This window comes from Gymnodraco acuticeps, unplaced genomic scaffold (genome assembly GCF_902827175.1).
Source record: "Gymnodraco acuticeps unplaced genomic scaffold, fGymAcu1.1, whole genome shotgun sequence".
Classification (NCBI taxonomy): Eukaryota; Metazoa; Chordata; class Actinopteri; order Perciformes; family Bathydraconidae; genus Gymnodraco; species Gymnodraco acuticeps.
In genome coordinates, this window is record NW_022990346.1 from 972,195 (window position 1) to 999,532 (window position 27,338).

At 39.9% G+C, this 27,338-nt stretch overlaps 1 protein-coding gene across 3 annotated transcripts; it reads left to right on the forward strand.

Moving 5' to 3' along the window:
- The first annotated feature begins 4,323 nt into the window (after window positions 1-4,323).
- Window positions 4,324-25,913, forward strand: LOC117551193 (FYVE, RhoGEF and PH domain-containing protein 5-like). Of its 3 annotated transcripts, none has more exons than XM_034223945.1 (21): window positions 4,324-4,543; window positions 5,516-8,051; window positions 12,114-12,267; window positions 12,859-12,917; window positions 13,015-13,045; window positions 13,747-13,898; window positions 14,001-14,157; window positions 16,087-16,174; window positions 16,263-16,313; window positions 17,635-17,693; window positions 19,260-19,331; window positions 19,539-19,607; window positions 20,861-20,944; window positions 21,182-21,261; window positions 21,406-21,502; window positions 22,129-22,266; window positions 22,416-22,518; window positions 23,151-23,284; window positions 23,410-23,535; window positions 24,279-24,433; window positions 24,841-25,913. In XM_034223945.1, exons 1-21 carry the CDS (start codon window positions 4,534-4,536, stop codon window positions 24,875-24,877), a joined length of 4,392 nt encoding a protein of 1,463 aa, XP_034079836.1. In that variant the 5' UTR covers window positions 4,324-4,533; the 3' UTR covers window positions 24,878-25,913. The 3 variants fall into 3 exon arrangements, with proteins under 3 accessions (XP_034079836.1, XP_034079838.1, XP_034079837.1); XM_034223947.1 differs by having other exon boundaries at window positions 23,410-23,508; XM_034223946.1 differs by having other exon boundaries at window positions 16,090-16,174.
- The last annotated feature ends 1,425 nt before the right edge of the window (window positions 25,914-27,338 follow it).

Consider the following 27,338-nt stretch of genomic DNA (forward strand, 5'->3'; position numbering starts at 1 on the left):
TCTTTGTGAGTGATAGAGCTGCAACAATCAGTACAGTAATCAATTAGTCAATTGACAGAAAAAGAATCCACAACTATTTTGTTTATCCCTTCAGCCTCTCAAATATGGAGATGCGCTGCTTCTCTCTCTTTTATATCTTAGCAACTGAGATGGACATTTGTCACTATCTCATGACATTTTATAAATGATTAACATAAAAAGGAATGCATATGAGTAAATTACGAAATAATAATGTTGTTGATGGCAATAATAAGGTAAAACAACGTTGTAGGAGTGCAGTCAACAGGTGAAATACTCTTTATTATTTCGATAAAGCTATATGCTATTAATTGTTCCTATCATGGTTAATAAACATTATACACATAAAGACAATAAACATTTCTACACACACATATTCATGTGAAAAAATGTGCGTCATAAATCTTATCTTTACAGCTTTCCTTTGTCAGAACTTATTCCATTGTGCACCCGTCAGAAAGTCCTCACAGAAGAACAAAACACCTCTCCAGCTGTGTTTTCTTCATGTCATGATGTGAAGGGAAACTAAAATTAGACAGCCATGACACAAGAGTTTTTTCCTGCATCTTATTGGTTCAAATACTTACATTTACAGGATTAAGTGTTGCCAAAGACAACACAAGACAACGATACTTTCCAAGGATACACAAATGTGCATCATTGTTTTTATTCCTGTTTGATGTTTTTGGAAATAGGTGTGGACGTAACAAACTGCCACTTGATGCCAAAGATGTCGATTTGGTTCTTTAGTTTTTAGAGATTTGATTTAAACTAATACTTTTGATTGTACTTAGTCTTTACACATAATATATTGATTAACTATACAGTTTGAAACAGTGATACAGAAAACATTTAGGCAATGCACAAAGAAAATATGCAGCTTCTTTGGAATAATTCACAACAATTATTAGGGTTAAGATTAAAGGGACAGTGTGCATCTAGTGTTGCATATACCGATTGCAACCAATTGTTAACCCCTCCGCTCGCTCCATGTTGTGAAGAGCATCAGACTGCAGAACCTTGTTGAGGCCGTTGTGTCTTTTAAGAATTCTGTCCCGCTCAGAAGTCATCCTTACAAAACATTACTTTATGGGCCACGAAATTCAAGGGGCGGCTGTTTAACTGTACTTTTACCAGAATGTCCAAAAACGTCTGATGGCTACAGTTAACATAAAAACACAAAATACCTTCTCTATTGCACGTTTTTGTCCATTCTGAACTACTGTAGAAATGTCATAGCAAACTGCCGGACTCCATGAAGAGGACGAACTTCCTATGTAGATATAAAGGGCTTTGTCTAGGCCTACGGAAACACAGTAACTCCATGTGTTAATGGACGCTCATTCTCCTAATATAATAGACGTACAAGTAAAAATAAAATTTGACTCATGTCAAAAGCAGGACAATGAGGCCCAGGTTGAACATAACTGGAATGATCCTTTAGTCTGGGGACTACGCCCTCTGCGCTATAGTTGAGCTGAAAGACTTGAAAACGCTCACAGGAAGGAGTATATCAAGATGGAGTTCCTTTTTCAAGCCCCAGTCTTATTGTTCACCTCAGAGCAGGAGAGAGGAGGGGACGCACTCTTTGCTCGCCTGACGCACACAGGAGACACACAGACAGAGATGGACCTCAGGGTTCAGACTGCACACGGCTCGGAGGGTTTTTATAATATGTTTTCAAAAACATACGGAAATTGTTCAATATTCTTCTGTACACATCCAATATATCATGGCTGCATGTGTGTCTGACCTGGATCTACATCCCAACCCTTTATGAGGGAGAACCACGTAGATTAAGGACAATTCATTGATTATGTGTTGAACTCACAATCCATAAATACACCCATTAATCTTGATTTGAAGAGATGGATAATACATTTCGTAGCAGGTTGAAAATTCATCCTCATTGTGCTCCTAAACACTTCAAGGGTTATAATAAGAGGAAATACTCAAAATATTTATGGCTAATAATGTCATAAGATATTTATTTAACTGTTGATCTTTTTTTTATTATAGTTTGTGTAGCAAATGCAATTTATTCATTTTTATCTTTAAGATTAAGATGGACACCAATACTAGTTTTAATTGTATTCGTTCACGTTTTCTGGCACTTTTTGGACACACAGCTGCAGATAGACAGGGAAGAAGAGAGTATTTTAGATCAAGTTTTTCAAAGAATTACATCTTGAGTAAGAGGAAAGAGACACAGACTGAGACGATTGCTAAGTATTGATGGAGATCACATTGTTTGCACTAACCATTTGAACTGTGTGTGGGGGATTTTCCCTCATCCCAAAACATGATTTCATATCAGCCGTGTTTGTCAGGGGATGTGTCATTATTCTCATGTGATGCAGGCTGCAGAGCCCGCCTTCCTCCCATTTATTGACTTGATATGAAAACCCAATTATTACATGGACAAAACGGTGCATGGTCAAAGGTGCAACCGCATGTTTTTCAATGAGCCGAACACTCAATGAAAATACTTTGTTGAGTCTCAAGAGCAACACTCTGAAAAAACCCTCTGGTACCTCACTGTTAAACTAATGGAAGGGTGTGTGTGTCTCAGGATCTAAATGGGATCATGTTTGGGTCACAACAGACAGACAGTATAAGCAGACAACATATTTACAATCATATGCCAGTGAACTGATGTTCCTAGATTTCCTCATGTATAGCTGTGGATTAATGTTTGACCCTAAAGTGGGATTCACATAACTATAAGGCGAGACTGTTCATCATTGTGTTGTTCAGACTCATCAGCACTGAAGCCTCTGTGTAGTGTCGGGGAAGACCCTTTACTGCGCTGTTCAGGATTAGCCTCTCTACTGTAATATACTATATGTAACAATCGGATTATATCTCTGGTAAAAAAAAGGAAATGTATAGATGTGAGGTGAGTCCATTCATTAATGAGAATGGCACCAAATACAACATGTTTCTTGTGTTGCTGATGTGTTTTGTTTGGCGTAAAAAGAGCCAGACTCCTTTTTTCTCTGAACTGATCCCCCCTCAGAGCCACTCCCCATTTGTATGCTCCTGTTTGTTTATATTGAACCTGTGACACACAGCAAATATACGTTTTAGTGTAATAATTACACCAGCTGATCACACTTGGAGAGTAAAAATAGCTTCCCTTATACTTCACCCCCAGTGAGTCACAGTTAATTCACAGAGGGGTTAAATGTGAGCATGATGTCCATAAACGGCTAAGGATGTGAAGCTGGGCTGAGCAGGAAACAGGGAGAGCAGTTTCCTGTTATGTAGAAAAGAACCCGTTGTACACCAATCACACAAGACTGGTTCATCATTCGAGGAGAGCTGATTTAAAACCACGCCTTAGTTTAATGAGAAGGATCAGTAATATTGATAAATATAGCTTTTCAATAATATCCATTAACAAGTGGGGACTGAGAATATTTAGTTGTCACCAGACATTGTGTAAGCATGAGGGGAAGATTTGATTTATAGGGTTTTTAAAGTGAAACAAATATATTGGTAGATTTTCTAATAAGGTTTCATTATAAATGGTTTATAAGTTGTAACTCATGGTGTTTGCTCATGGGTAATACACATTTTACTTATGCTTTATAGAGCAGTTATACGCAATTCATAAGAAAACTGTTGGGTTGCCAGGTTGTAAAATCCCCTAGCCTGTTGTTTATTGCTTCTTTTAACTAATCATGCCATAATAAATGTGGTTTCCCACCATTGGGTGTGGAACAATACATATATATTAATTTGTTATGGACATCACAGTAGCATAATATGTTAATGAAAATGACTGGATGTACTGTCTTTAGTCTTTGTATTGAAACACTGACAGGGAAAACGTTAATGAATTAATATGTAATTAATTAAATATTTGAATCCCCCAAGTCTGCAGCTATGAATGTCGTAAATCAAGCACACTTTTCACAACCTGGCAACCATTCAGTGGTTCTTATTAAAGGTTGGAGACAAAACTTTAAACTATTATAAACTCCCAGTCATAAAAGCAAAACATATTTTCTTATCTTAAAGTGTCTTTTTAGTTTCTATTCAACACATTTTATTTTTCACATACTGTAGTGAATAGTAAAATTCCCATGAACAGGTTTTATGACTCATAATCTGAAATATGATAGCATCAAAACGTCCACATCACATCCTTTAACATGTTCTCTTTTGCAGTATATTACAAATATTAAGCATCCCTCAGTTGTAGGTTGGTGTTAACATGTGTAACACTTGACTGCTGCTGCTGTAACATCCTGTTCTGTGTTGAGCGGGTCGAGATTCCTTTTTTTTCTCCATTTGGTTTGCAGTCGCGTCCTGCGCGCCGGAGGACGCACAGGCGATCAGCTGAGCAGCGTTTCCCTCTCGAGGAGGATCAGACAGAGCTGTGGTTCAGACTCTCTCTCTGCTTGTACAGTTCGGATGAGTTTGGCTCCGTTTTCACACGTTATTTAACATTGTGTGTAGCGAACCTGCTCTTGTGGAGAAGATGTTGGACATGGTCGCATCGCAAAAATGAACACAGGTGAGATTTATTTGAGACGGAAGAGTGATTTTGCTTCAAAGCCTAAATTCCTATTTGTGCTCGATATTTAATGTACTTTGAGAAAGTGAGTATTAAGCATGAATTTGGAAATGTGTATTATTTGTTATCATATCTTCATATATATATTTTTTTAATTCATTATTGTATAGAACATGAATCCAGCGGTAGCAACAGGATGTGAAACAAACCAAAGAGTTCAAACGCGTTGTTTCTTAATGTCAGAGCAGAGGTACTGTAGGGAAATGTTGGCAACTTACTCACTTTTTCTCCCTTTCTGGTCCATTAAAAAAGCTTTCCAAGTGATTGATCTCTAGTGGGCTAATGTTATGTGGCTGTAATAATCTACCAGTCATTCACAGGTCCAATACTAGTAATACTCATATGGTGGTCCTAATGTCCCTTATTTGCTCAGGTCATTTTAAAGTGATTATATGTTGTGCATGAGTTAAATGTGGCACATGTACATACATGACATGTGTTGCTTTTTGTCACTGTAGATTAAGTTGTATTATTAGGCAGTAAATGGAGCCTGAGAGGGGTTTCTCTCGCTTGAATCACAGGAAGTGAGTCAGGGAAATCCCTTAGATTTTTTTAAGGATCCGATTCTTTTTTAAGGATTGTAAAAGCAAACATTACTCAATTTAAGTCTCTTATGTCCTTTTATAACCATATTTAAGTTTGAGTAGCCCTTACTGAAAAGTACAAAGGAATACTCCCAGCTGATATTCATTTGATATTTTGCCAGTTTAGTTCACAACAAATGTTATTCACATTTTGTGAAGAACTGCGACTTCAGGACAAATGAATTGCAATGTGACTTTAATACACACTATTACTTTAATATTATGTGTGAAGTTTAAGCAGTTTTAGGTCACAGGGACACAATACACATGACCTAAGCTATTTTAAAGCATGTAATCTTACAGTTTCCTTTTCCTGTTGTTCTTTCAGACTGCACCAAGCCTTCTGTTGCTCCAAAGCCAAGATTTGTTTGTTACGCCAGCCTGAAGCTGCCCTCCCCTCTCATGTCCGCAGCCAGGGGTCCCAAACCCTTTATAGCCCCCAAACCTAAAGTCACACCAGAGCTTAATGGCAACCAGGGAGGGTACACCAATGGCGGGTTATTAAGTTCTTATGGCGAGGTCGACCAAGAGCACAAGACAGAAAACGGTCTAAACAATGTGGTGGATGCAGAGAAACACTTTAACGGCAACATCCTCGTATCCCCGCTACAAGATGTCCAGGGTGCAGAGGACAGAGAGGTAACAGAGGAGGAAAGGGAAGAGGAAGACGATGGGATTCAGAAGATGGATGAGGACTGGAGGTTAACTGACAGCGCTGTTACAGAGGACGTGGACTCCCTGGAAACACTTTTGGTCAGTGATGCCGGACTCACTGCTGACTCTGAGGACGTGGTGGACATGGTTGACACGGACGTGACGGAGGACATGGACGCTGACGGTTGTGACGCAGGAGAGGCGCTGGCAGACACAGATGGCCTCTCAGTGGGAGACATTTCTGTTAATAGCATTGATGAGGACGCAGGCTGCTATTCTGCTCGAGACATGAGTGACAGGCGGGAAAAGCTCCAGATCAAGGAGGATGAAACAGGTGACTGTACAGCTGATGATTTAAGTGAATCTCTCACAGATGAGCCTGATGTTTTCAGCAGAGAAAATACAAAGGACACTTACACACAACAACAAGTATTTCTAACCGATATAGAGGAGACAGAAGAGGAATCTGCTCCTGATTGTGGTATCACTTGTAACATCCTGCAGTTTGGAAGTGGCAATAAAATGAAGGAAAAGGGCGACAACCTACAGAACATTAGTTTTTATGACTTTATCCCCGAAGACCAGAAACAGCTCTGTGGAACAGCTAATAGGCATGTTGCCCTTGAAGAGGAACCAACTCATGAGCCTTATTACGTCTCTTCTGAAGACATTATTAACAGAGAGATGATGCCAAGGAACAAAAAAGCTCATGACCTACCACAGAGTCCACATTTGTCTATTAACAGCAGTGGAGTATCAACTGGGAAATATGAGAAGAAAGTGGGAAATGAGGATTACGTGGTGGTAAATAACAGTCTTGAGTTCAGCCTCTACAACAGTGATGAAAACAACATGAGAACACATCAGAAAGGGACTAAAGAACCCAAAACTCAGACAGTGGAGGACTTTCTCGATAATTTGGACTGCCAGCCGAGGTTCAGGCTGGTATCCATCTCAGTGCCAACAGATACCGACACCTCGCTGACATCTTCTCGCTCGGAAAGCCAGCTGCTTTCACCGAGTGACTCGGATGTCTTCGAGGAAGACCTGGAGGGTCACATAGTGCCATTTCTAGACAACACCTCTGACACGGAGCAGGACTTTAGTGAAGAGCATCTCTATGAGGAGCCAGGGCATTACTCAGAGGGGGAAAATGTGTTCCCTTTTCACAAGAGGACAACAGAGATGCGCTCCTGCTCAATGTCACACCGCATTAATAATAACGTGGAGATGCAGTTTGTTCAGAGGCCCTACATGAGTGGATTCGGACAACCTGCGTTGAGCAGCAGCCCCATGATGAGCTCAACACGGCACAAGAGCTACAGCAAACCTCACTATTTGTCCCTGTACCCCCGCTCCCTCTCCATGGAGGGGCAGGACATGCCTCTGGGTGTCCACAGCTTCAGGGATGGATCCCCGAGACAGGGAGGTGCCATTAGTTCATCCGGAAGCTTCTCACGCTGCTCAGCTCTGTCATCCAGTGGCCTGTCCACTCCCACATCTGTAGTGGATATCCCTCCTCCGTTTGAGCTGGCCTACATCACCAAGAGGCCCATCACAAAGAGTTCCCCATCGCTTTTCACGGAAGGAGACTCGCCGGAGAAAAACAGGAAAAATAAATCCTCCATTAAGCGTTTCCTGATGCTTAAATTTAGGCGGAAAACAGAGAGCAAGCCTGTGGTGGATGTCAACCCATCTCTGTTTAGGTCTTCAGGAGAGTCCAGCCCCCACACTCCCAGCAGACTGCTGGATCTGGATAGACGCAGCGTCAGTAGCTCTCCACAGCTCACCTCTCGCTCTGCTAGTAAACTTCATGTTTCCTCCGAGTCGCCCTCAACCTTCTTGCTCTACAGAGATAGCAAAATAAAAGGCAACTCTGTGGCCTTTCTCAATCGCAGCGTTGTCCGGGTGGAGTCCTTTGAGGACCGCTCCCGTGTGCCTTTCACACCTCTTCCACTGACCAAGCCTCGCTCCATCTCATTCCCCAACGCAGATACCTCAGACTATGAGAATGTTCCCGCCATCAGCTCGGATTACGAGAACCTTCAGGTCCCACAGCGGAGGCCCGTCCTGCAGCCGCAGTTCACAGACTTCTTTGACCGCCCCAGTCGGGTGCTGTCCTCTGCCAACGACACTGATGGTTACGTGGACATGAGCAGCCTCCCTGGCTTCAAGCATAGAACTCAGCCTCCTGAAGAGGAAACAGAAAGGTATGTAAACACAACAAAAAGAGTATAAAATCCTGCTAGTAGCTCTGTGAGGTTACACTAAATGCTCAATATGACAATGTTTACATGCTGATGTTCAGCAGTTTGTCCGTACCTATTCATCTTAGTTTAGTGCATATTTCATCATCAACCAAAGGCATGGACAAAGTCAAATGATGATCTTTTGTTGGTGCTAGAGAGAAATTCTAGTGGTGCTTTTCATGCTAATGTGTTTTATCGCTGCTTTTGTTCTTGCTTCTTCCTTGCATCTTTCTCCTCCCGGCGAGAAAGTGTGAGAGAGAACGAAAAAGAGACGTCAGGAGCGAGGAGATGAAATTGCCAAATGAGAAATAGTTTGGTCCATAACCAGTCTGAGGAAAAATATCTAACTTATGACTTGCTTCACAGCTGTGTTTCACAAGTGGAGGTGCCACAACTATATGCCACACCACTTGATAAAAAGATACTCCTATGTTTCCTTTCTCTCCTCGAGATGCCTCCTCTCTCCTCTGATCTCTCAAATGTAGGATTTTCCGGTCACAGGAGGAAGCATAAGTTAGTGTAATGAAAAGCACTCTAGGTATCACAAATAAATTAGGATTCAGCCTTTTTCATGGCTCTCAATCCAATGATTGTTATGTTGTCATGTCCTTAGTGAAGCTAAAACATGTGTCTTTGTGCAATTTCATTGTCATGTAGATTGATGCAGCTCAATATAATATTAGTGACCTTTGCCATCTTTTACACTGAGCACAAGTCTTTTTTATTACTGCTCGGCCACTGTGTGGGTTTAACAATAGGGAGGAGGATTTATAACTGTTTATTATGTTGAGTCCCCTGACGCTGCGATCACAGCAGACATGGAAGTGGTGATCAGTGGTAGGAAGGACAGTGCAGCGGCTTCCCGCATGTTATGCAGTGAGATGTACGAAGCCTCAGTTGTGATGCATCTGTGTGTTGTTGGGGCATGTTGGGTGGTAGAGAAGGAAACGCTGGAGGTAGACTTGAAGGTGGGGGTCTTTGGATCAAAGGGAAAACGTGCTGGTTTCCTTCATAAATCATATTTTAGGTGAAAAATGGACCCTGTTGATGCTGCAGGTCCTCTCACCTTCCTGCTGTGTTGTTATTTTTTGGTTGGTATGATCAGCCATGCTGGGCTGACATTAACCCATCCCCCCCTGCATTCCTGTTAGCTGTGCCCATATCATACAGGGCGCTCAGGATGATTAATAGACGGAGCCTTTTGGAGTCATTGCTCTTCTCTAGGAACAACAGGCCGAGATAATATCTCAGTATGTTCTGTAGTCAGCAGTTGTTCACTGCAGTGCTCCCTCTCATCATGTTTACCATGGTGGTTGCATGTGCAAAAGAAACTGTAAAAAAATCCAAAAAACTGGAAGAAAAGTCATTTAGTTTGATATTAAAATGTCCTATTTTGTTTTGTATTCAAATGGACATAATAATACCAATATCTTCATTGTATCCTTACTTTTTTTTGGTGTTTTTAAAGTGTTTTACCATTTAGGTAATTAATAGAAACATGTTTCTAATAAGGGATTAATCATTTTGGTTCTAAAGTTATAATTGTTTTATTTGTTCTTGGTTGTGAGGATTGTTTGCTTGTCTGTGTTTAATCATTATTTTTGGCGTTACTATTTTTTTACATTTGACAGACCAAATGATTAATTGATAAATCCAGAAAATATTGTTAAAATGATTAATGATGAAAATACTATACTGTTGTGGCCTTCAAATTGGGCTCACTGCAGGTGAATTATTATAGGTGTAGTGAAAACCATTTCGGCATGTTATTTTTCACAGGATACTGTATATGTAAATAAGGTGCCTTTTTAAATAATGTTTTTGGCTCTTATTTTTTCTTTCATTATTGTATTGCATATGTTAATGGTACTCCTCTGCATACAATCACCGTCTTGACTACATGAAATCTGACAAATGTTCCCCTACTACTGTTAGTTCAAGTAATACGTCAACGGTTTTTTAGAACATTTAATGAATCATTAAGCAGTAGCTCATTTTTATAACATTGCTTATACATAAAGAGATCTCACATATGCCTCTGAGCTTCTCAGGCTAATTTACGAAAAACCTTTAAATGATCATAATTAGTTTACACTCTAAACTTTCAGTAATCACAGCACCTGCAATCCAGCAAAGCAACATCTGGAGCAGAGTCACTGTTTGAGACTGTTGTTGTTCAGTAGCCTGAAGTAGCAATAATAGCTGATCATAGTTTGGAGATCATTGCCCCATCACTGCCATCAGAAGAAATACAGGCTCACAGTCACAGATGAACCTCAGGCAAAAGGAAATGGATATTTTTTATCTCCTACTGTAATATATCTCCACATATTTCACCTCGAGCCTTCATCCAGCAGGACTGTGAGGGTTACAGAGGCAGTTTCTGTAGAGTCTTAGAAAACCCTAATGTAGAAAACCACCCTGGTGTCTCATCCAAAGTTTGATCCAGTGAACAGTAATGGGCCGTGCAGCTCTAATGTGTGTGATGCAGGGATCTGAACTGCTCACATATGCTGTTCGTACTTAGCTCATTTGCATCTCAGTGGGGTTAAATCCAACGATGCTCGGAGTAAAACATGGCAGGAACATTGGAAAGGCAATCGGTCACATAAAGGACGACTACATCACTACTGTAACTTAAATACGTGTTTTTATTTGCATAGCTTACACTCCCCACTGAGCCGCAGCTATTAGTATATTCATTATGGCTTCCTGCAGAAGAGAATCTTGTAGCATAAAATACCGATATGCGTTCCTGGTTGGGTACAGTTGTCACTGCAGGCCTTTCATGATACATTTATAGGACCAGCAATGTTTTATCTATTCACATTTTCTTCTAACGCTGCATATGTTTATTAAAGTGATATTTCAGTAGACAACCACAGAGGACCATAAAGATGGTTTGGATGAAACTCATCTGATTTATTCTCACATGGATGGAGGTTCGGGCGCTGAACACAGCTTATATTATTAAACCACTGAGATTGGATTCTATACTAGTACTCTCATAGTAATACCAATACCAACCGAGTGCTTCATTTGATCCCCATCATGTGAATAGAAGTTGAAAATCTAGTTGTGTAAAATATTGCCACCAGCATGTCATATTGACATACTGTGCTTTCCAATATTTTGGTGGCATCTTGTCAAGTCAACTCCATTAAATACTTCACGCTTGACTTAACTACAGTATTGGTTGTAGCTACTGTTGTAGTTGGCCATTCTAACGATACATCAAAGAGTGCTTGCCATAATTGGCTGTGAGCCAAACCATACAAATAGTTGTTTCTTTCTTGATCTGGGTTTGAAGATAATTTAATGCAAATTGACAGGTGCAGCTCATCAGACAGGTGCAGCTCATCAGGCACTGGATCCTGCAATCACACACACACACAGCCGACGGCACCCCCTCGTGGTGTGGAGGGGTCATCACATTGGGATGGGGTTATTTCGGTTGATACCTTAAAGTTGATCAAAGGAAAAAAAGAAGAATGTTTATGTAATAAATAAAAAATAAACTTGCCTTGCCTATGTCTCTTGTACAAATGTACGTTTTTTCCGAGGTTTCTTGTTAATCTGTGAATTTTAGAGGTGCTCAAAGATGGATCTATTCCCCTAGGCCAGAGCAAGGATACCTGTTCTCCCCTGTTTCCAGCTTTTGTGATAAGCCTAGCTAATAGACATAGGAGTGGCATTCATTTTCTCATCTAACTTTTCAAAGGAAGGCATGAAAATGTACTTCCCAAAATGTTTCTTTAGAATTTCTTTAAAATCGAAATATCCACACCAAGGTATAACCTGTATTTACGGGGAACAATTATACAATCCTTTTTGACAATCCTTTTTTCCTTTTGAGTTTGACAAGCTGAAATGGTTTGGAAACACTGGATTACATTTGGATATATTATACTGCAGAAGTTTTTTTTTGAGTCAGTGTTGACATATCCCAATTCCTGTTCACTTGCTATTTGTATGTTTTGTAGCCATGCTGTATTTCACCATAGCACCTTTCTTCGTCACCAGTGCCTACACAGAAGCCTACAACGTGTGTTCAGTGGCCGTCGCTCCACAGACTGTCTCAGTGCGCGATGTCAGGGGAGAGATGGGGGGCGAGGAAGACCAAGGACGCACCTCTGAGGAGGAAGAGGGAGTTGCAGACAGCCTTTATGACAGACAGGTGAGTTAATGTTTTAACATGTTTTAGACTTTTAGATTTCTGTTTTAATATTCAAGATATTCTGTATTGAATTTCTTATTTTGAAGACATCAAGTTTGCATCATGCACATGCAAGGGCTTTCATTGGTGGTCATGGGTTAGATATCCATTGTGTTACCTCATGTAGCCAATTATTGTGACTTAATAATAGACATGAATTGAAATGAAAATCTTCAAATACTTTTACTTTGATTAATTGATCGTGTTAATATATAATACTTATTATAATGATCATTTTATTTCTTTGTTTTGTCACCCTTCTCCAAAGGGTGGATTGAAATAACAATTTGAGATAAAACCAAACAAGTTAAACAAAGTGAACTGTTTTTCACCTTGGGCAATTGCAAAATTGCTCTCACAAGGAAGGATTTTAATGTGGGTTAATGGAGGTTAATGGGCTACTGCTAGGTTTTCCTCATTATTTAGAATTTGATTGCCCCTTGGAGACAATGTGGAGAGGGCAGCCAGCTATATTGATTAAACTGGTGCCAACATGCTTCAGCTCCTCCTAACCCTGGGCTTATAACAAGTGAAAAATATGACTGTTTACAGCCTGATGGCCGATCCAGAGCCTTTTACGTCGCAAAAGAGCTGGTGGATACAGAAAGATTGTAAGTAACATGTCAAATGAAACATCTCTGCTAATTCAAACTAATCAGGTACCCTACACTTCACTGTTTGATTGTGTTTTTATTTCTCTGTCCGCAGACATGTGAAAGCCCTCAAGCTCCTCCAGGAAGTAAGTGATCTGTAATATTTTTATTTTCATTATTTCAATAACTTCCGGCAGTGGCTCAGTCAGTAGGGGCTTGGACCGTGAGCTGTAGGGTCGCCGGTTCAAGTCCCCAACCAGACCTAAAGAATATGGAGTGTGGACTGCTACTTGGAGAGGTCCCAGTTCGCCTCCTGCCCTGCCGTGGTGCCCTTGAGCAAGGCACCGGACACCCCCCTTCCCCCCTCACTCCCATTGCTCCCCGGGCGCTGTACAATAGCTGCCCACTGCTCCTAGTACTAGACTCCTGGTACCAGGATGGGTTAAAAGCAGAGAACACATTTCACTGTGTGTGCTGTGTGCTCTGCATGTGTGACCATGTAGAGGGTTTCATCCCTCCCTATTCTATTCTATGTATCTAGATATCACAGCAGTTGTACTCAGTACTATCCATGATATCAGCTGTATTGCTGCTATACTTGGCCCACAAATTCCAATTCCGCAAATGTCCTATTTTAGAGACACTGACCCATGCCACCTCAGCTCAGGTCTCCTTACCAGTGAAAACATTTCTCGATAAAATATATCATGTACTTCCTGATCTCAGATATATTTGTGTTACACTATTATAAAAGGGATGGTAAAACAGGGGAGAAATGCAAAAATGAGTGAGATTTTAAACATAATGAGAGAAAATAACCATGCCTCCACAATTGCCCATATCCCAGGACTTTCGAGAAGCAGTGGGTGCAGCAGTCGGGGACGAAGGGGAGCCTGTGTTGGACGAAGAGAGGCTTCGTGAGATTCTCAATGAGCTGCCTGATGTTTACACCCTGCACCGCCGAATCCTCACCGAGCTGGAGAATCGGATCCGACACTGGTGAGACACGAACTTTGTCCAGCTCTGTTAATACTGAGGTGCTAATACAAATTACCTTCAACACATCTTCTCCCTCATCCCCTCTGTGTCGCCATCATTCAGGGAGGAGAGCCAGAGGATTGCAGACATCTACCTCTCCAGGAAGGCAGAGTTCTTGGTTTTCACCACTTACATCGGCCACTATGATCGCAGTATGAACCTGCTGGACGACAGCTGCCGAACTTCACCTGCCTTTGCTGCCATTGTTCACCAGTTTGAGGTCAGTCCTACAGCATAGTGTTTCTCTTTTTCTAATCACAAAATACAAAATTAAACACTTACCGCAGTCAAAGGAAATCTATGTTTGAAACTATACAATGTTACAAGTTAGACACCCACAAACAGCACTATATCAGTAGATATCTTATCTATATTCTCTGGAAATGAAAAGCCTTATCCTCTTCTCATGGGAAGGCATACAACCATTATGAATATCTCTGCTTACCAAAAGATTACACTTGTATTAACTATGTTTATTTTTGTACAGTACTATACGGTACAAGTTAATGTTTGCAGACTGCTTACATGTGTGAACAACAGGAAAACAGGAGTACTGTGAACCTTTGAAATGGTTAAAATATGTTAATATTCATCAATTGACTAGGTGGTGTAAAGCTGCAGAGGTTCTTATTAAATATAACTTTGACAGTATGCTTTCAACATCTGTGATAGCATCAAGAGTCTCGCTTATCTCTTTACATTATCTCTTATCAGCAGATTTCAGTGTGTTTGTTTGTGTGCAATGACAAGGATAAAGTGTGTTATTTGTGGCAAAGATTGGGGATGGCTAAGTGTTGTTATTGGTCTGTGTGCGTGTGGAAGAGCACTTGTGACTTAAAGCAAAATATGCAAACCCTTCAAAGGTTAAAGCAAAAGGCAGACAGCTACTGTATGTGAATACAAGTATGATTTAACTTAAAGCAACATCTACTTCACACTGTGTTAAAAGAAACAGTCATGGCAACCAAAGGAAAAACATAGAACGCAGATTTAGATGTAAAGTTGCCACTTATGTCGGCACGAGCCACTCGGTGCAACCATTAATTGGACGTCTCTTTAAAAACAGGGGGATCTTAAAATAATGTTGGTTGCATTCTCCAACATACCCAAACAATACACTTTAGTGAGGAGAAATAATTGGCCTCAATTAAAACCAGTCAGTCAGGGAAGCAATATAACATTTAAATTAAGTAGGATTCATAATATTATGCCTTACAGTTCAACAGGGAGACTGCAGGCTATGTTCAGTATCCACTGAGCCATCAAATATTACCCAGCCAGTGACAAAAGAGTTTTTAATATTTTCCGTCCATTTTATAAACCACAGATGAGAAGACTTGGCAGGAAGAATTGCAGTGCTCGGCAGTTTGCTCTAAAGATAAAGTGATTCTTGAAAAAGAGGGTGTTGATGCATAGAGACATGCAGGATTTTCACTAAAGATGCAATGTTTGTTGATCACTAGAAAAACAATCAGGTACTTTTTGATAATTGATTAATCAATTTTTCATTCAGAAATGGCAGAACATGCTCTTATTAGATTTTTAGATATTTCCAGCTTCTTTTTCTTTTGTGTTATGTTGAACTAAATAATTTGGGTTTTTACTTTCTTTCTGAAATGTACCAATGATTTATTTAGGAAATAATCTGCAGATTAATTAGTAATGAAAATAATTGTTGTGCTAATTTTCACATGCACACCTGCTAACACACACACACACACACACACACACACACACACACACACACACACACACACACACACACACACACACACACACACACACACACACACACACACACACACACACACACACACACACACACACACACACACACACACACACACACACACACACACACACACACACACACACACACACACACACACACACACACACACACACACACACACACACACACACACACACACACACGGGATGGTTCTGCTTAAAGCTCTAGTGTCTTATTATTTTCTTTTCTTTTCTTTACCCACTTTTTATTTACATACAGTGAACCACCGGCTGTTTGAGTTAATCTGTCATATTCTGTGGCCAAGTCCATGTAGATTTCTACAATAAATCTGGCCCTTACTGTGTGTGCGGCAGAGATACAGTGTAAATGTTGAATTGTTTTTTTCCCCCTCAATAGCAGAGTCCAGCTGGGGAGAAAGTGTCTCTGAAACATCAGCTGCTGCAGGTCATCGTGCGTGTGGCTCAGTACCGCATGCTCCTCACTGGTGAGTCTTTTGTAAACGACTAAGTATACTTTATGATTAAAAAATCTAAATCTAATTCAACATAATTTGATCTCACCTCCTCCTACAGATTACCTGAACAACCTCTCTCCTGATTCCAAGGAATATAAAGACACCCAAGGTACTGTCAACAAAAAGTAACTAGGCACTTGTTTACTCTTATTTCAGACCTACTGACAAAGCAGATAACTTTAATTAAGAAGTTAAATAATAATAATTTTCTATTGTTAACATGTCCCAGCATTTTCAAGGAGGCCAATTTGCGTTGAACATTTTCAATCCAGGAGGTCTTAAAAGCCAATAATTGAGTTAATATGTCTGCCTTATTGTATACAGGATATTCAACCTCCCAAGGATTCAAATATTTGTTTTCTTTATAATGCTTCACTCCTTTCTTGATTGTATAGAGTAAAGCCATGAATATTTGATATACGATTCCTCCATAGCATTGAGGTTTGCGCTTTGGCATTTTGCTGTGCACTTGTTGACTTCTGCTTCTTCACAGAATGTTTTGTTTGTACACACCGTATGGAGAATACTGCAACAAGCATGCCTTGGTGTGTGCTCGTAGCTCGGGCAACATCTGTGAAGGGCCGCCCCACGGTGCTTCGCTTGAGCATAATAAAGGCTTTACTGGCCTGTGTTTGTGACTCTGTGTGCTCTGGGAATGTATTGGCTCTCATTTGGCATTGAGAGACGGCCATTAGAGAGCCAGTTTAGATGTTTTGTTTGTGGTGGACACCCACCAAACAGTCATTTCACAACTCTTCTGTGTGGAGCCTGTGATGTGTAATTCATGAGAAAACCAGTTGCAGTAACCCCATCTGCTATCTCTAATAAGGGAGCCCCCGGACTCCAGAGAAGTTGTCACGTCCAGGCTCTCATTTTAGGCTTTATGTTTGGTGACCTTCTACATAGAAAAGAAAAAGAAAGAGACATACAATCAAAAAACCCACAATAAATTGTCGGTAAAATATTCACAAACAACTGTAAAAAGCTCTCTTGCTCGCTATCATTGTAGATGAGTGAAACATTGAGACTGATTTAGAAAAATACAGGATTCACGATGAGATTATGATTTATGATTACCTTATTTTTTACCAAGAAGTGAAAGAGGTATGTGTCCTGTCTTTGATGAAATACAAATGTTTTTATCAAAATGTAAGGTTAGGCGATTTTAGTATGTTTATGTGCAATTTTTAAGTACATTTTGGTGATAATCAGCACGTGGTGATATTCTAAGTATTTTGGCCCGGAAATTTGTTTCATGAAATTTAGATTTTCTCTCATGCATAGTATTTTTTCTTTGTTTATTTCCTCAATGTTTCAAAGAACACTTATTATCATTCTTCAACACAGGGCTAAATAAACATTTCAAAACAGAACAAAGGCAGTTCATATAGGGTTTTCCTGATTCCCCTCTCTCTGTTTGTCTTTTACAGCTGCTGTGGCTGTAGTGTCTGACATTGCAGATCAAGCGAATGACAGCCTGAAACATGGGGTAAGTTTCACATGTAGGCATATGTAACTCTTGAACCCAACATACAAACATACGAATAAACAATTACACACGTTTTTTTAAACCTAAACAATGGCCAGTTATAAACACACAGACATGTAAACACATATCTCTAGAATGTCTAACCTTAGTACTTATATGAGTTGTTTCTGTTTGTCCAAAAGACTCTTCTGTAGATATTATCATACAGGTCTACTATAACTTTCAGATTATCCCTGCCCAGTCATCCCCCTAAAGTTTAAGTCATTATGCAAACAGATTATTCATGAAGGAAAGTTAACCGCTCTCTGAGTAAATGTAGCGTCACTTTCTACTTTTCACAGTACAGGTTTGACTAAGTATAAACACAGGGAGAAATATGAGAATATTTTCATCAAAGTAAAACTTAAGTTATAATATCAATATAAATCATACACTACATTCTTACCATATAACCATTCCCTGTTTCTATCTAGTAAGGCTTGGTGCAGTAAATATCTCGATTACTATTGGATAGATTGACATCAAATGTGGTACAGACATTCATGGTCTCAAGAGGATGGACCATAATGGCTTTGGTGGTACACCTATTTTGCTTTAGCGCTACCAGCAGGAACAGTTCTAAAACCTATTCACTACATCACCATTGACCACAGCTTACTAAGTTAGTGCTAATAAGCAGGTATTTGCACGATAATCCACTTTCTTTGAAACCACAGTTGAGTTTTTGGCAAGTTGTAAAGGAATTCATCAGGACTCAGGGTAAGAGAAAACGAGGTACTAAAAGAAACAGACTGCACATACTAAGGATGTTTTATTAAAACACATGAACTTTAACATTGTCACTGATGTACAATTCAACTTATTCCTTTCCAAACAAAATCACACCTCCTACAAAGGATGTTTTCAATTATTCCAATCCAAGAGCGGATGTTATTGAGATGTGTTGCTCTAGCATTATCTCTTTCCTTTCGTAAAGGATGGTCCAGTTTTACCTAGGCTAAAGGAGATAAGAGAGGAAGCATTGAAGCACATTTCCTTACCATTCAGACTACAAAAAGTATTTAAAATGTATAGGGACAGGGATATAGCAATTAACCAATGCCACACATCTCTGCATTTACAGTCAGAGCTCATTTTTTATAGCATCCCTAAATGGACATTAGAAATACATAAAACTCGACTAGCTTTTATCAAAGCTGCCACTCTTAAATTGGGTCATATTCACAGCTTGGAGCCTTCAACATTCAGGAGTATGCAAACAAACATAAGCATGTATCTAAAGAGTTTTTATTGAGAGGGTTTAGGATGTTGACCTTGCATTTAGCTCAGTACACAGTCAGAGAAAACGTTTATAGTTGCAATTGTTCCAGATAGGAATACATACCAACCGAATACATTTTCTCATTAATATGGCAATAACAATTGCATATCCAGACGAAGACAGTAGAGAAAAAAGAAAAGCAAAATAAAGGGTTCACAGGAAAATGACAGGTTAAGTACTCTTTCATTGTTTTGTTTTTGTTACCTCAATTCTCTTCCTGTTCTTTATCTGTCTTTGTGTGTCAGGAGAACCTGTTGCGTCTGGTCAACATAGAGTACAGTGTTCGAGGCCAGCGGGACCTGCTGCAGCCGGGCAGGGTATGACTCCATGACTCCGATAACAGCATTGTTTCTCTGCCAGCCCACCCTGTCTGCCCTGCACCACCCTGTGCTGCCCTTTGAACAATCATTCAGCTGGGAATCCCCAGCCTGATTTAAAACAACATTAATTACCGCAGATGGCCTCTGTGTCATGGTCAGATGACTCGTGAAGTGCTCAGTCTGGTCCTGTGTTTTTCTGTTCAGGTCTTTGTGAAGGAGGGCACCTTGATGAAGGTCAGCAGGAAGAGTCATCAGCCGCGACATCTGTTTTTGGTAAATGCTGCTTCCTGTTTGTAGTTTTAAGTTAACAGACACCTGTGCCAGTGGTCATTTAGGGTTCTTAAGACATCTCTGTGTAAAATGTAGAGTCATGCATTTTCTGTCTGCTGTGTTTCTATGTCCAGACTGAGCTATTAAGAGCAGGTTTCCTGGCAGGATGTTTCTGAATGCTGACTTCCTGAGCCAGTTCTTTACTGACAGCACAGGGAAGGTCAACACCAGCTCCTTATCCGTGTGCACCTGTGACCTTTTATTACTTAAACTCTGTTAGTTCATTATTAGTTTGATGTGTCTTAAGCACCTTTAATAAAGACAGTGCAGTCAGCTGACTGTGCTAAATTAAACTGGGTTGTACAGTAGGGAGAAGGATCTAATCAATAATGTTGTTTAATGTTGTGTGTTCAAACTAACAATGTATTTGTGTCATATTTCACCGCCTGTCACAGTAAGGTCATCACAACATCCTGTATTAAATAAAAGACATGGTTAAAAATACCTAGAGATCGTTCTGGATTTATAAAATCAAAAGAGATTAGAAAAATGAAACCCCATCACAAATGATCCATAAAACATGATCATAGAGCATTGCTTTTCTCTCCTGTGGCGTTTTTAAATTTGCAGTCTGGCCTCGACACTAAAAAAGCTTGTAAATGTCTCTTCTGGAGAAATGTTGGTAATCAGCGCTGCGTAACTTTTATCATGCCAGTTATAAACCCTGCTGCTGATCACATGTTTCCGAGCTGTTAATCTTTGAGACAGAATAATAAAACATGGTCTTCTAGTCTCATAACAAATTCTTACAACCCACACTGTAACAATGCTACAGAAATTAATGATCCAGTTTGATATCAAGTGCTTGGTTATTTGTTTACAGAGGTAACCTATTCATGTTAGATCGTAACAATTCCAGCTAGGGGTTTTCACTTTATAGATACCCCACAAAGAAAATCGTTTACTTCGGTGCATGAATTTAACACAGCTTTCTCTTCACTTCCATTATTGTGCACAGTGAAGCTCAAACATCCAAGTGAAGTATGAAAATCATTATTTTATGGAGGGGGTGAATCAGTGAATCAACTGTGAACTCACTGAAGTATATTTTTGTATAACAGTGCCCACTACTGGAGAAATGATGCACGTACAAACGTGATAGAGTGAGCAGCTGACTATTACAGCTATTTTACTTTTTTAATCCTCTTAACATGTCCTCTGATCTGCATGTGCTTATCTACTGCGTCTGTTTTTAGATGAATGATGTGCTGCTGTACACATACCCTCAGCAGGACGGGAAATACAGACTGAAGAATAACCTGCCACTCACTGGCATGAAGGTCCGCATCTTTCCTTGATTTGCCTGATCTGTTTTATATCCTTTCAAAATCCCACAAAAGCATATGTAGTTAATTCTGACAGTACATGTGTATAAACTATGGCCATACAAGTATTTATATATAGATGTTCCTGTACTTAAAAGGAATGTGAGATGGTAAATACATATGCTATTTTCTAACTGTCAGGCTGTACACTTCTACTTCCTGGTCTTGACATGCTGCTTATTGATTTCCCAGCTCAGTAAACCCATAATGGATGATGTCCAAAACGCACTGAGGATTGAAGTACCAGACATCTCCATCACTTTGTCTGCAACGTAGGTCACTGTACTGTATGCTGTTCGAATAATAGCTAGTATCTGTGATGGTAGTGACTGCAATGTAAAACTTACTTGCAAAATCAACGTGTTTAGTACTTTAGTGTTTAATACTGTGGTGATGTTTTTGTGTATTTTTTGCAGTTCCTTCCTTGAAAGAGAAGACTGGTTTTACACTCTGAGCCGCACTGTGAGTGAACATGAAAGGGGGTCTGTGGCCTTCAACCGCTGCTCAGGAGAGGTGAGCAACATTTCTCTTAAATGTTCCAAAAGTTTGAAAAAGGGAATTGTGTCATTTGCATATTTAACCTAACTACGTAGAACCATCAAATAAATGATTTCCTAAATGTAATAAATATAGCCGAGGACATTCCTGGTAATATCTATCCCTGTAGATATTTGTTTAGCCTACTCACCTGTAGTGCTTTGCATTGTGCTTTGCCATAATGTTTGGAAATTGTCAATATATGTCTTTAAAGGCAATTTTCTAGAAATGAGTTTGTTTCATACTCTGAGCCAGTAAACCCCACTTTATTAGCACTCAGATGCACCAACGTTTCACCAGAGGAACATGATGACTCAATTAGTAAGGTCAAGAAATTGTAACAGTTTCAGCAAATATGACCTAAAGTTTTTCTTATTAAAGTAACTAACTGCAGCATAACTGTAAGTAATGATATTGGGAGGTTTCCTGGGGATAATAAAAAGTTGAACGTTTTAATCACTTCAACTGTAGTATCTACCATTAAGTCATCTCCCTTACATTTGTCATGCTTATCCTCACCCAGCCAGAATGAGATTGATGTTATAAGTCATTTTCATCAATGACCACCAACATGTTTCTCTGTTTCTGTGTATTTGTTCCAGGCCAGAGAGGGTCTGCGTCTGACTCTGGGAGAGAAAGCCCCGACACTCGTCCCAGTCTCACAAGTGATGATGTGCATGAACTGCACCTCCGATTTCAGCCTCACTCTGCGCAGACACCACTGCCATGGCTGCGGAAGAGTGAGTCACACATACATGAAACGCAGTGCTCTATACAAATCTGTTGTAATATTCTGTTAGGCGAGGCAACCACTTGTGTCTTTGACCAGAGTGTGCTAAATGTGTGTTTGTTTTTAATCTGCTTGTGGTTTAATTTATGTTTGACACAGATTGTTTGTCGGAGCTGCTCCAGAAACAGATACCCACTGAAATACATGAAAGACCGCATGGCAAAAGTGTGTGATCACTGTTACAACGAGCTAAAGAAGAGAGGTGGGGAAACTTTGTTTGAATACATTTTTACAATTCATCTATCCCTTTGATTTTCACTCTGCCCACACATTCAGTATTGCTATTCTTTGGCCCCACTTAGAGTGGACTGAAATCCGACTGACAGAACGTTTATTGTATAAGAAAACATTTATTTACAAAAAGGAACTAGCACTGTAAAAGAAAAGTCATGGGCTACTAATACAGTACTTGTTGCACAGTAGTTATCTTTACTTACATTAACAGTCTTTGGGTATAGGAAAAGGATCATGTAAAAGCTATGAAACAAGCCCAAACTAAAATATATATAACTGAATTTAAACCTGTCTTGCATGTCTGAGTTTTGAGAGTTCCCTCCAGTTTGAGTAGTAAGCTTTTAACATATAGACAACTGTAAAACACTGTAGCTGAGGTTTATTTTTTAACTAAAGATCTTCTCAATAACATGTTTAAATGTGGTGGAAAAAAAGTCACTTCAATTGTTTCTATTGTTACTCATGCATATGTTCATTATATAGTCACTGCTGTACAGGCACCAAGTTTGCTGACTTAACCTGCCATGATGTTATTCAGTATAGCGTTTTGTCTTGTCTTCGTCCCTGCTGTGATTAAAGTTGCATCTTTTATCTCTGCAGGGGGAGATGTGTCTGCAGAAGTAAGAGGTAGCCCTCGTCCAAACCGCTCCAGTCGTCCTCTCTCTGCCGTGTTCCAAAACATCCATCCTCCAAACATCTGGAGACATCGGAAAGGCACCATGTCCATTACCCAGGTATGCCCGCAACATTAAGGGGTCATGTTCATGGCACAGTGCAGATTACTGAGTAGTTGATGATGTGGATGACAGCCATGTTGTATGCGGAACATTTATATTTATCCTGCTCCCGTTGTGTGCAGGTGACAGTGACAGAGGAAGGCTCCATCAGTGGCGCTCTGCAGCGCAGCAAGAAAACCAAGAGGAACTGGAAGAGACTTTGGTTCCTCCTGAGAGACAAGGTGCTTTACACCTACCGAGCCCAAGAGGTGAGGGGAAAAATGCAGTCCCCTTTAACCTGAACAGCACAAATTCACACTTTACTTCACCCAAAAAATTACCATTTGTATTACAATTACCGACCCCAAGTTACCTTGAGCTCTTGAAGAAAACGTTGTTATTTTCGCCTCCACGGTGAAGAAAGAATCAATAACCTGAAAGAGTCTTGATGAATTGAAGTAGGCATTTAACAAGGGCAAAACTATATCAAAAATGTCTATTTGCAAGGCTCATCTTTATAGTCTTATGCTCTCTACTTAACAAAGACAATCATTTTTGCTAAAAATGTTTCTATTTAAAACTATTTTGACTCACACAGATGAGTAGCTCACCTATGAGGGTGTGAGTCTATGGGGCATGTTTTAAGTAGTAAGCTTTGAGCTAAAATGCATATTTTTGAGGTGTATTGAGCACAAGACTATACAAATGAGACTTGAATTATACTGTACAAGTTACAGTATGTTAGGGGTTTGTTAGCGGACACTTTGATATAGTTTTGCTGTTGTTAAATAGAACCTTCTTTACTTCAATGCATCAAAACGTATTTCATTTTTTGCTCAATGTTGAGGCATGCATAAAAACAAAGTTCGCTTTAAGGAATTATTTTAAACAGACTTCACTCAGTGAGGTCAAAGGGTCATCAGAATCAAAAGTGCTGAAATGCCCACACTAACATCGCTGGACAGTCATTAATAATCCTTTTCTATTCATCTGATGAATTGTCTGCCTGCAGGAGAAAGTAGCATCCGAGAGTTTACCTCTGCTGGGATTCACAGTGAAGCTACCTGAGAAGCAGTGGGGAGAGGAGGAGGCCAACGTCTTCCATCTTTACCACAAAAACACTTTGTATTACTCCTTTAGAGCTGAGGATACCTACACAGCCCAGAGGTGAGAAGAAGGTCTTCTAGCTATTTTCTAAATCTTTAAAGATTGACAATTTGAATATATTAGTCTGATGAATCACTGTGTTGTTACTGATGATAATCTTCTGCTCATGTTCCTATATTTAACATCACTTGGTGAGTCATACATTGTTTTATTGGGCCAGAATTGGATATCAGCAATGTGTGGAGTTTATACATTTTTTAAAGATAGTACTCCTCTAGGACAAAATACAATCATTTTTCAAATCCAGAAGCACGCTTTATAATTAGCTCAGTTAATAAAGTAGCTATATGTCATGCTGACAGGCACAGAGTTGGGAGTGTCTTTGTGAGGCAGACTGAAAATACTCTTTAACAAATACTGCAGTTCATGCTCTTTCTCTTCTAATGTTGAATCCTCTCCTCATACAGGTGGGTAAATGCCATGGAGGAAGCCACCGTTTTATAGTATCAGCCACTCCGGGTGGGTTGCCAGATATGGAAGTCCTCCACCTTTCTTCTGCTACAGACAGACTGTGAAACCAAAACGAGACAATTGGGAGTAATAAAAAAGACATTTGATTATGTCTGCAATATGTTACATGTCTGGCTGGACTGAAAAAAAGAGGACATGGTGTTCTTTGAAAGAGGACACGATTACCTACTTTGTCCCCCTCCAGTGTCCCTGCCTGCTGTTATAGCAGGTGTGAGCCACGAGAGGCGTTGGCCCAGATACCTGCCAGTGTGGAACATTACATCGATGTGGCCTGTATTTCCCCCAGCGGCTCATCAGAGACATTCCTTCAAATCATAGGGAACATAATAGATTTTTGGAAAATAAATATATTCTATGATTTTAACTACTTTTTCAATTAATACATATTTCAAAACTTAATTTCCTGGGAGGCTGGAAAAATACGAACACTTGCCCAGATGCGGAATCCCCTAAACTTCAGTGAAAAGGTATCTATGCTAGCTAAGTTAGGCCTTCATTTCAACACATGTTCTTCCACTGGATACATAGAGTATGGATGTGGCTTTGCGCTGCACTGTATTGTTGGAGATGTTCCATTTATGCTTTTTTGCACTAAAAATGATTGAACCAGTAAAAGAAATACGAGTATACTCCATCATGGAGGCCAAAAGCTTCAGCTACTGTACTTAATTTACCCTACACACTATATTCAATATTGTCAATTATGTCTTTATTGTTGAAATACCTAGTACAGTTATAATGTCAATTCTTATTTTTTATAAAGACTCAATACAGATGTTTTTTCCCCCTGGACTGAACCATGGATCCCTGATAACTGATCTACATAATCAGCATCTTGGACTGTAACGGGTGATTTATTCAGCTTGAATTTCTAACACTATTATTTGTAAGCAAAGTAAAGGAGGCTTTACCGGTGGAAACAGTCTGTGTCTGTGTTTTCTCTCGATACTCCTCATGTCCTCCAGATGGCAGGTGGACTAAACATTAAAGTACAACAGGCTGGCATTGACTTCCTGTCACGGTGTCCTTGTTCATGAGCGAAGTACATACATTGAAAATGGAAACATTAGCTGCCCCCATTTGAGTCTGCACTGATACAGTATGTAGTAAATGTGTGTCCTGATCTGATGAAACTGCCAGTGAGAGATCGTTTCAGACAACATGTCGAGCTGCTCGGGGACACACTGTGTAGTCCGGTGTGCTGTGCGGCCAAAGAAGGGCCTGCTCTGCTTCTCTTCTCCCCCCGAGGCTACCTGACCCAGAATGATGTTAGGCAGAAAGTTTGCTTTCTGGGGCTCATGAAAAGTTGCAGACACCTCGTTCTATTTAGAGGACAGATCATTTATCACTCTGCTCTCCCTCCCCTAGCCCCAATTTCCCCTTCTCTCTACTCAGTAGCTCAACTCTTTTAATAAAATCTGAGTTATATTTTCTTTTATTTGTTGCTGTTGGTTAAAACTCAATGCACACATTCACAAAAAAATCCTTTCTAATGACAGTTTTTTTTAAATGTCCTTATTTCTCCACCCTTCCTTCACTTGTTCCTTCCTTAATCGTTCTGTTGTAATTCACCCTCTTAATTTGTTGTTTGGTGCTCAGAGCAAAATGCACGATTTGTCTAGTAATACACTAAAGAGGACATTCATGTGTTTATGTTCACCATTCTATGCTCATGATTTCAATCAGCAAGTAGCAGGAAAATGGTGACTTCAGCAGGGTGAAGAGTAAATACTAAACTACAGTCCAGTTGAAAAACACTTTTCAGAGGGGCAGCAACAGTGTCATAACCCAAGCTTACTTCCATATCGCTGCAGGCAGGAGCAATGCAGAGAGAAGCAAATAATCAATGACACACATAGCCTACTCAATAAGGTCGGATGCATTTAGATCTGTTATATGTGCTCAACCTCAGGAGTCATTAAGAGCCGATGCCAAAGTAACTGAAATGAACTTCCTCATCTATGGTTTTTATCACACATGAGTCATGTGAACTGCTTTTAGAGACAAACTTTGTGGCCATTTACAGTTTTAGTCTGAGAAGGGATGCAATATTTGTGTTGATATTGTGAGTAACAACAGGCTGCCTTCTCATCTTTCACAGTGTTGTGTGGGTGGAAGCTCCTCAGGGGTTAAGGAAAGACTTTATTATGCAACAACTTGAGATTAAAATAAAAAGACAGATAAATAGCACATAAGGGAAAAAAGCTGTGTCCACTTGACATTGACTTGACATTTCTGGGACTGAAACTCGTATTGTTTCTTTCTGCGCCCTTCAGAGATGAGAAGAGGTATAGAGAAAAAAAAGTGTAGAGGAAGGAAAAATAGAGGGACACTCTCTTGTGTCCCACTTTGCAAACTCTTTGCAGCCTACACTGCCAAGTCAATGTTACACCTATTCCACCTCCATTGAAGCTTTAAATAGCCCACTCTCTCC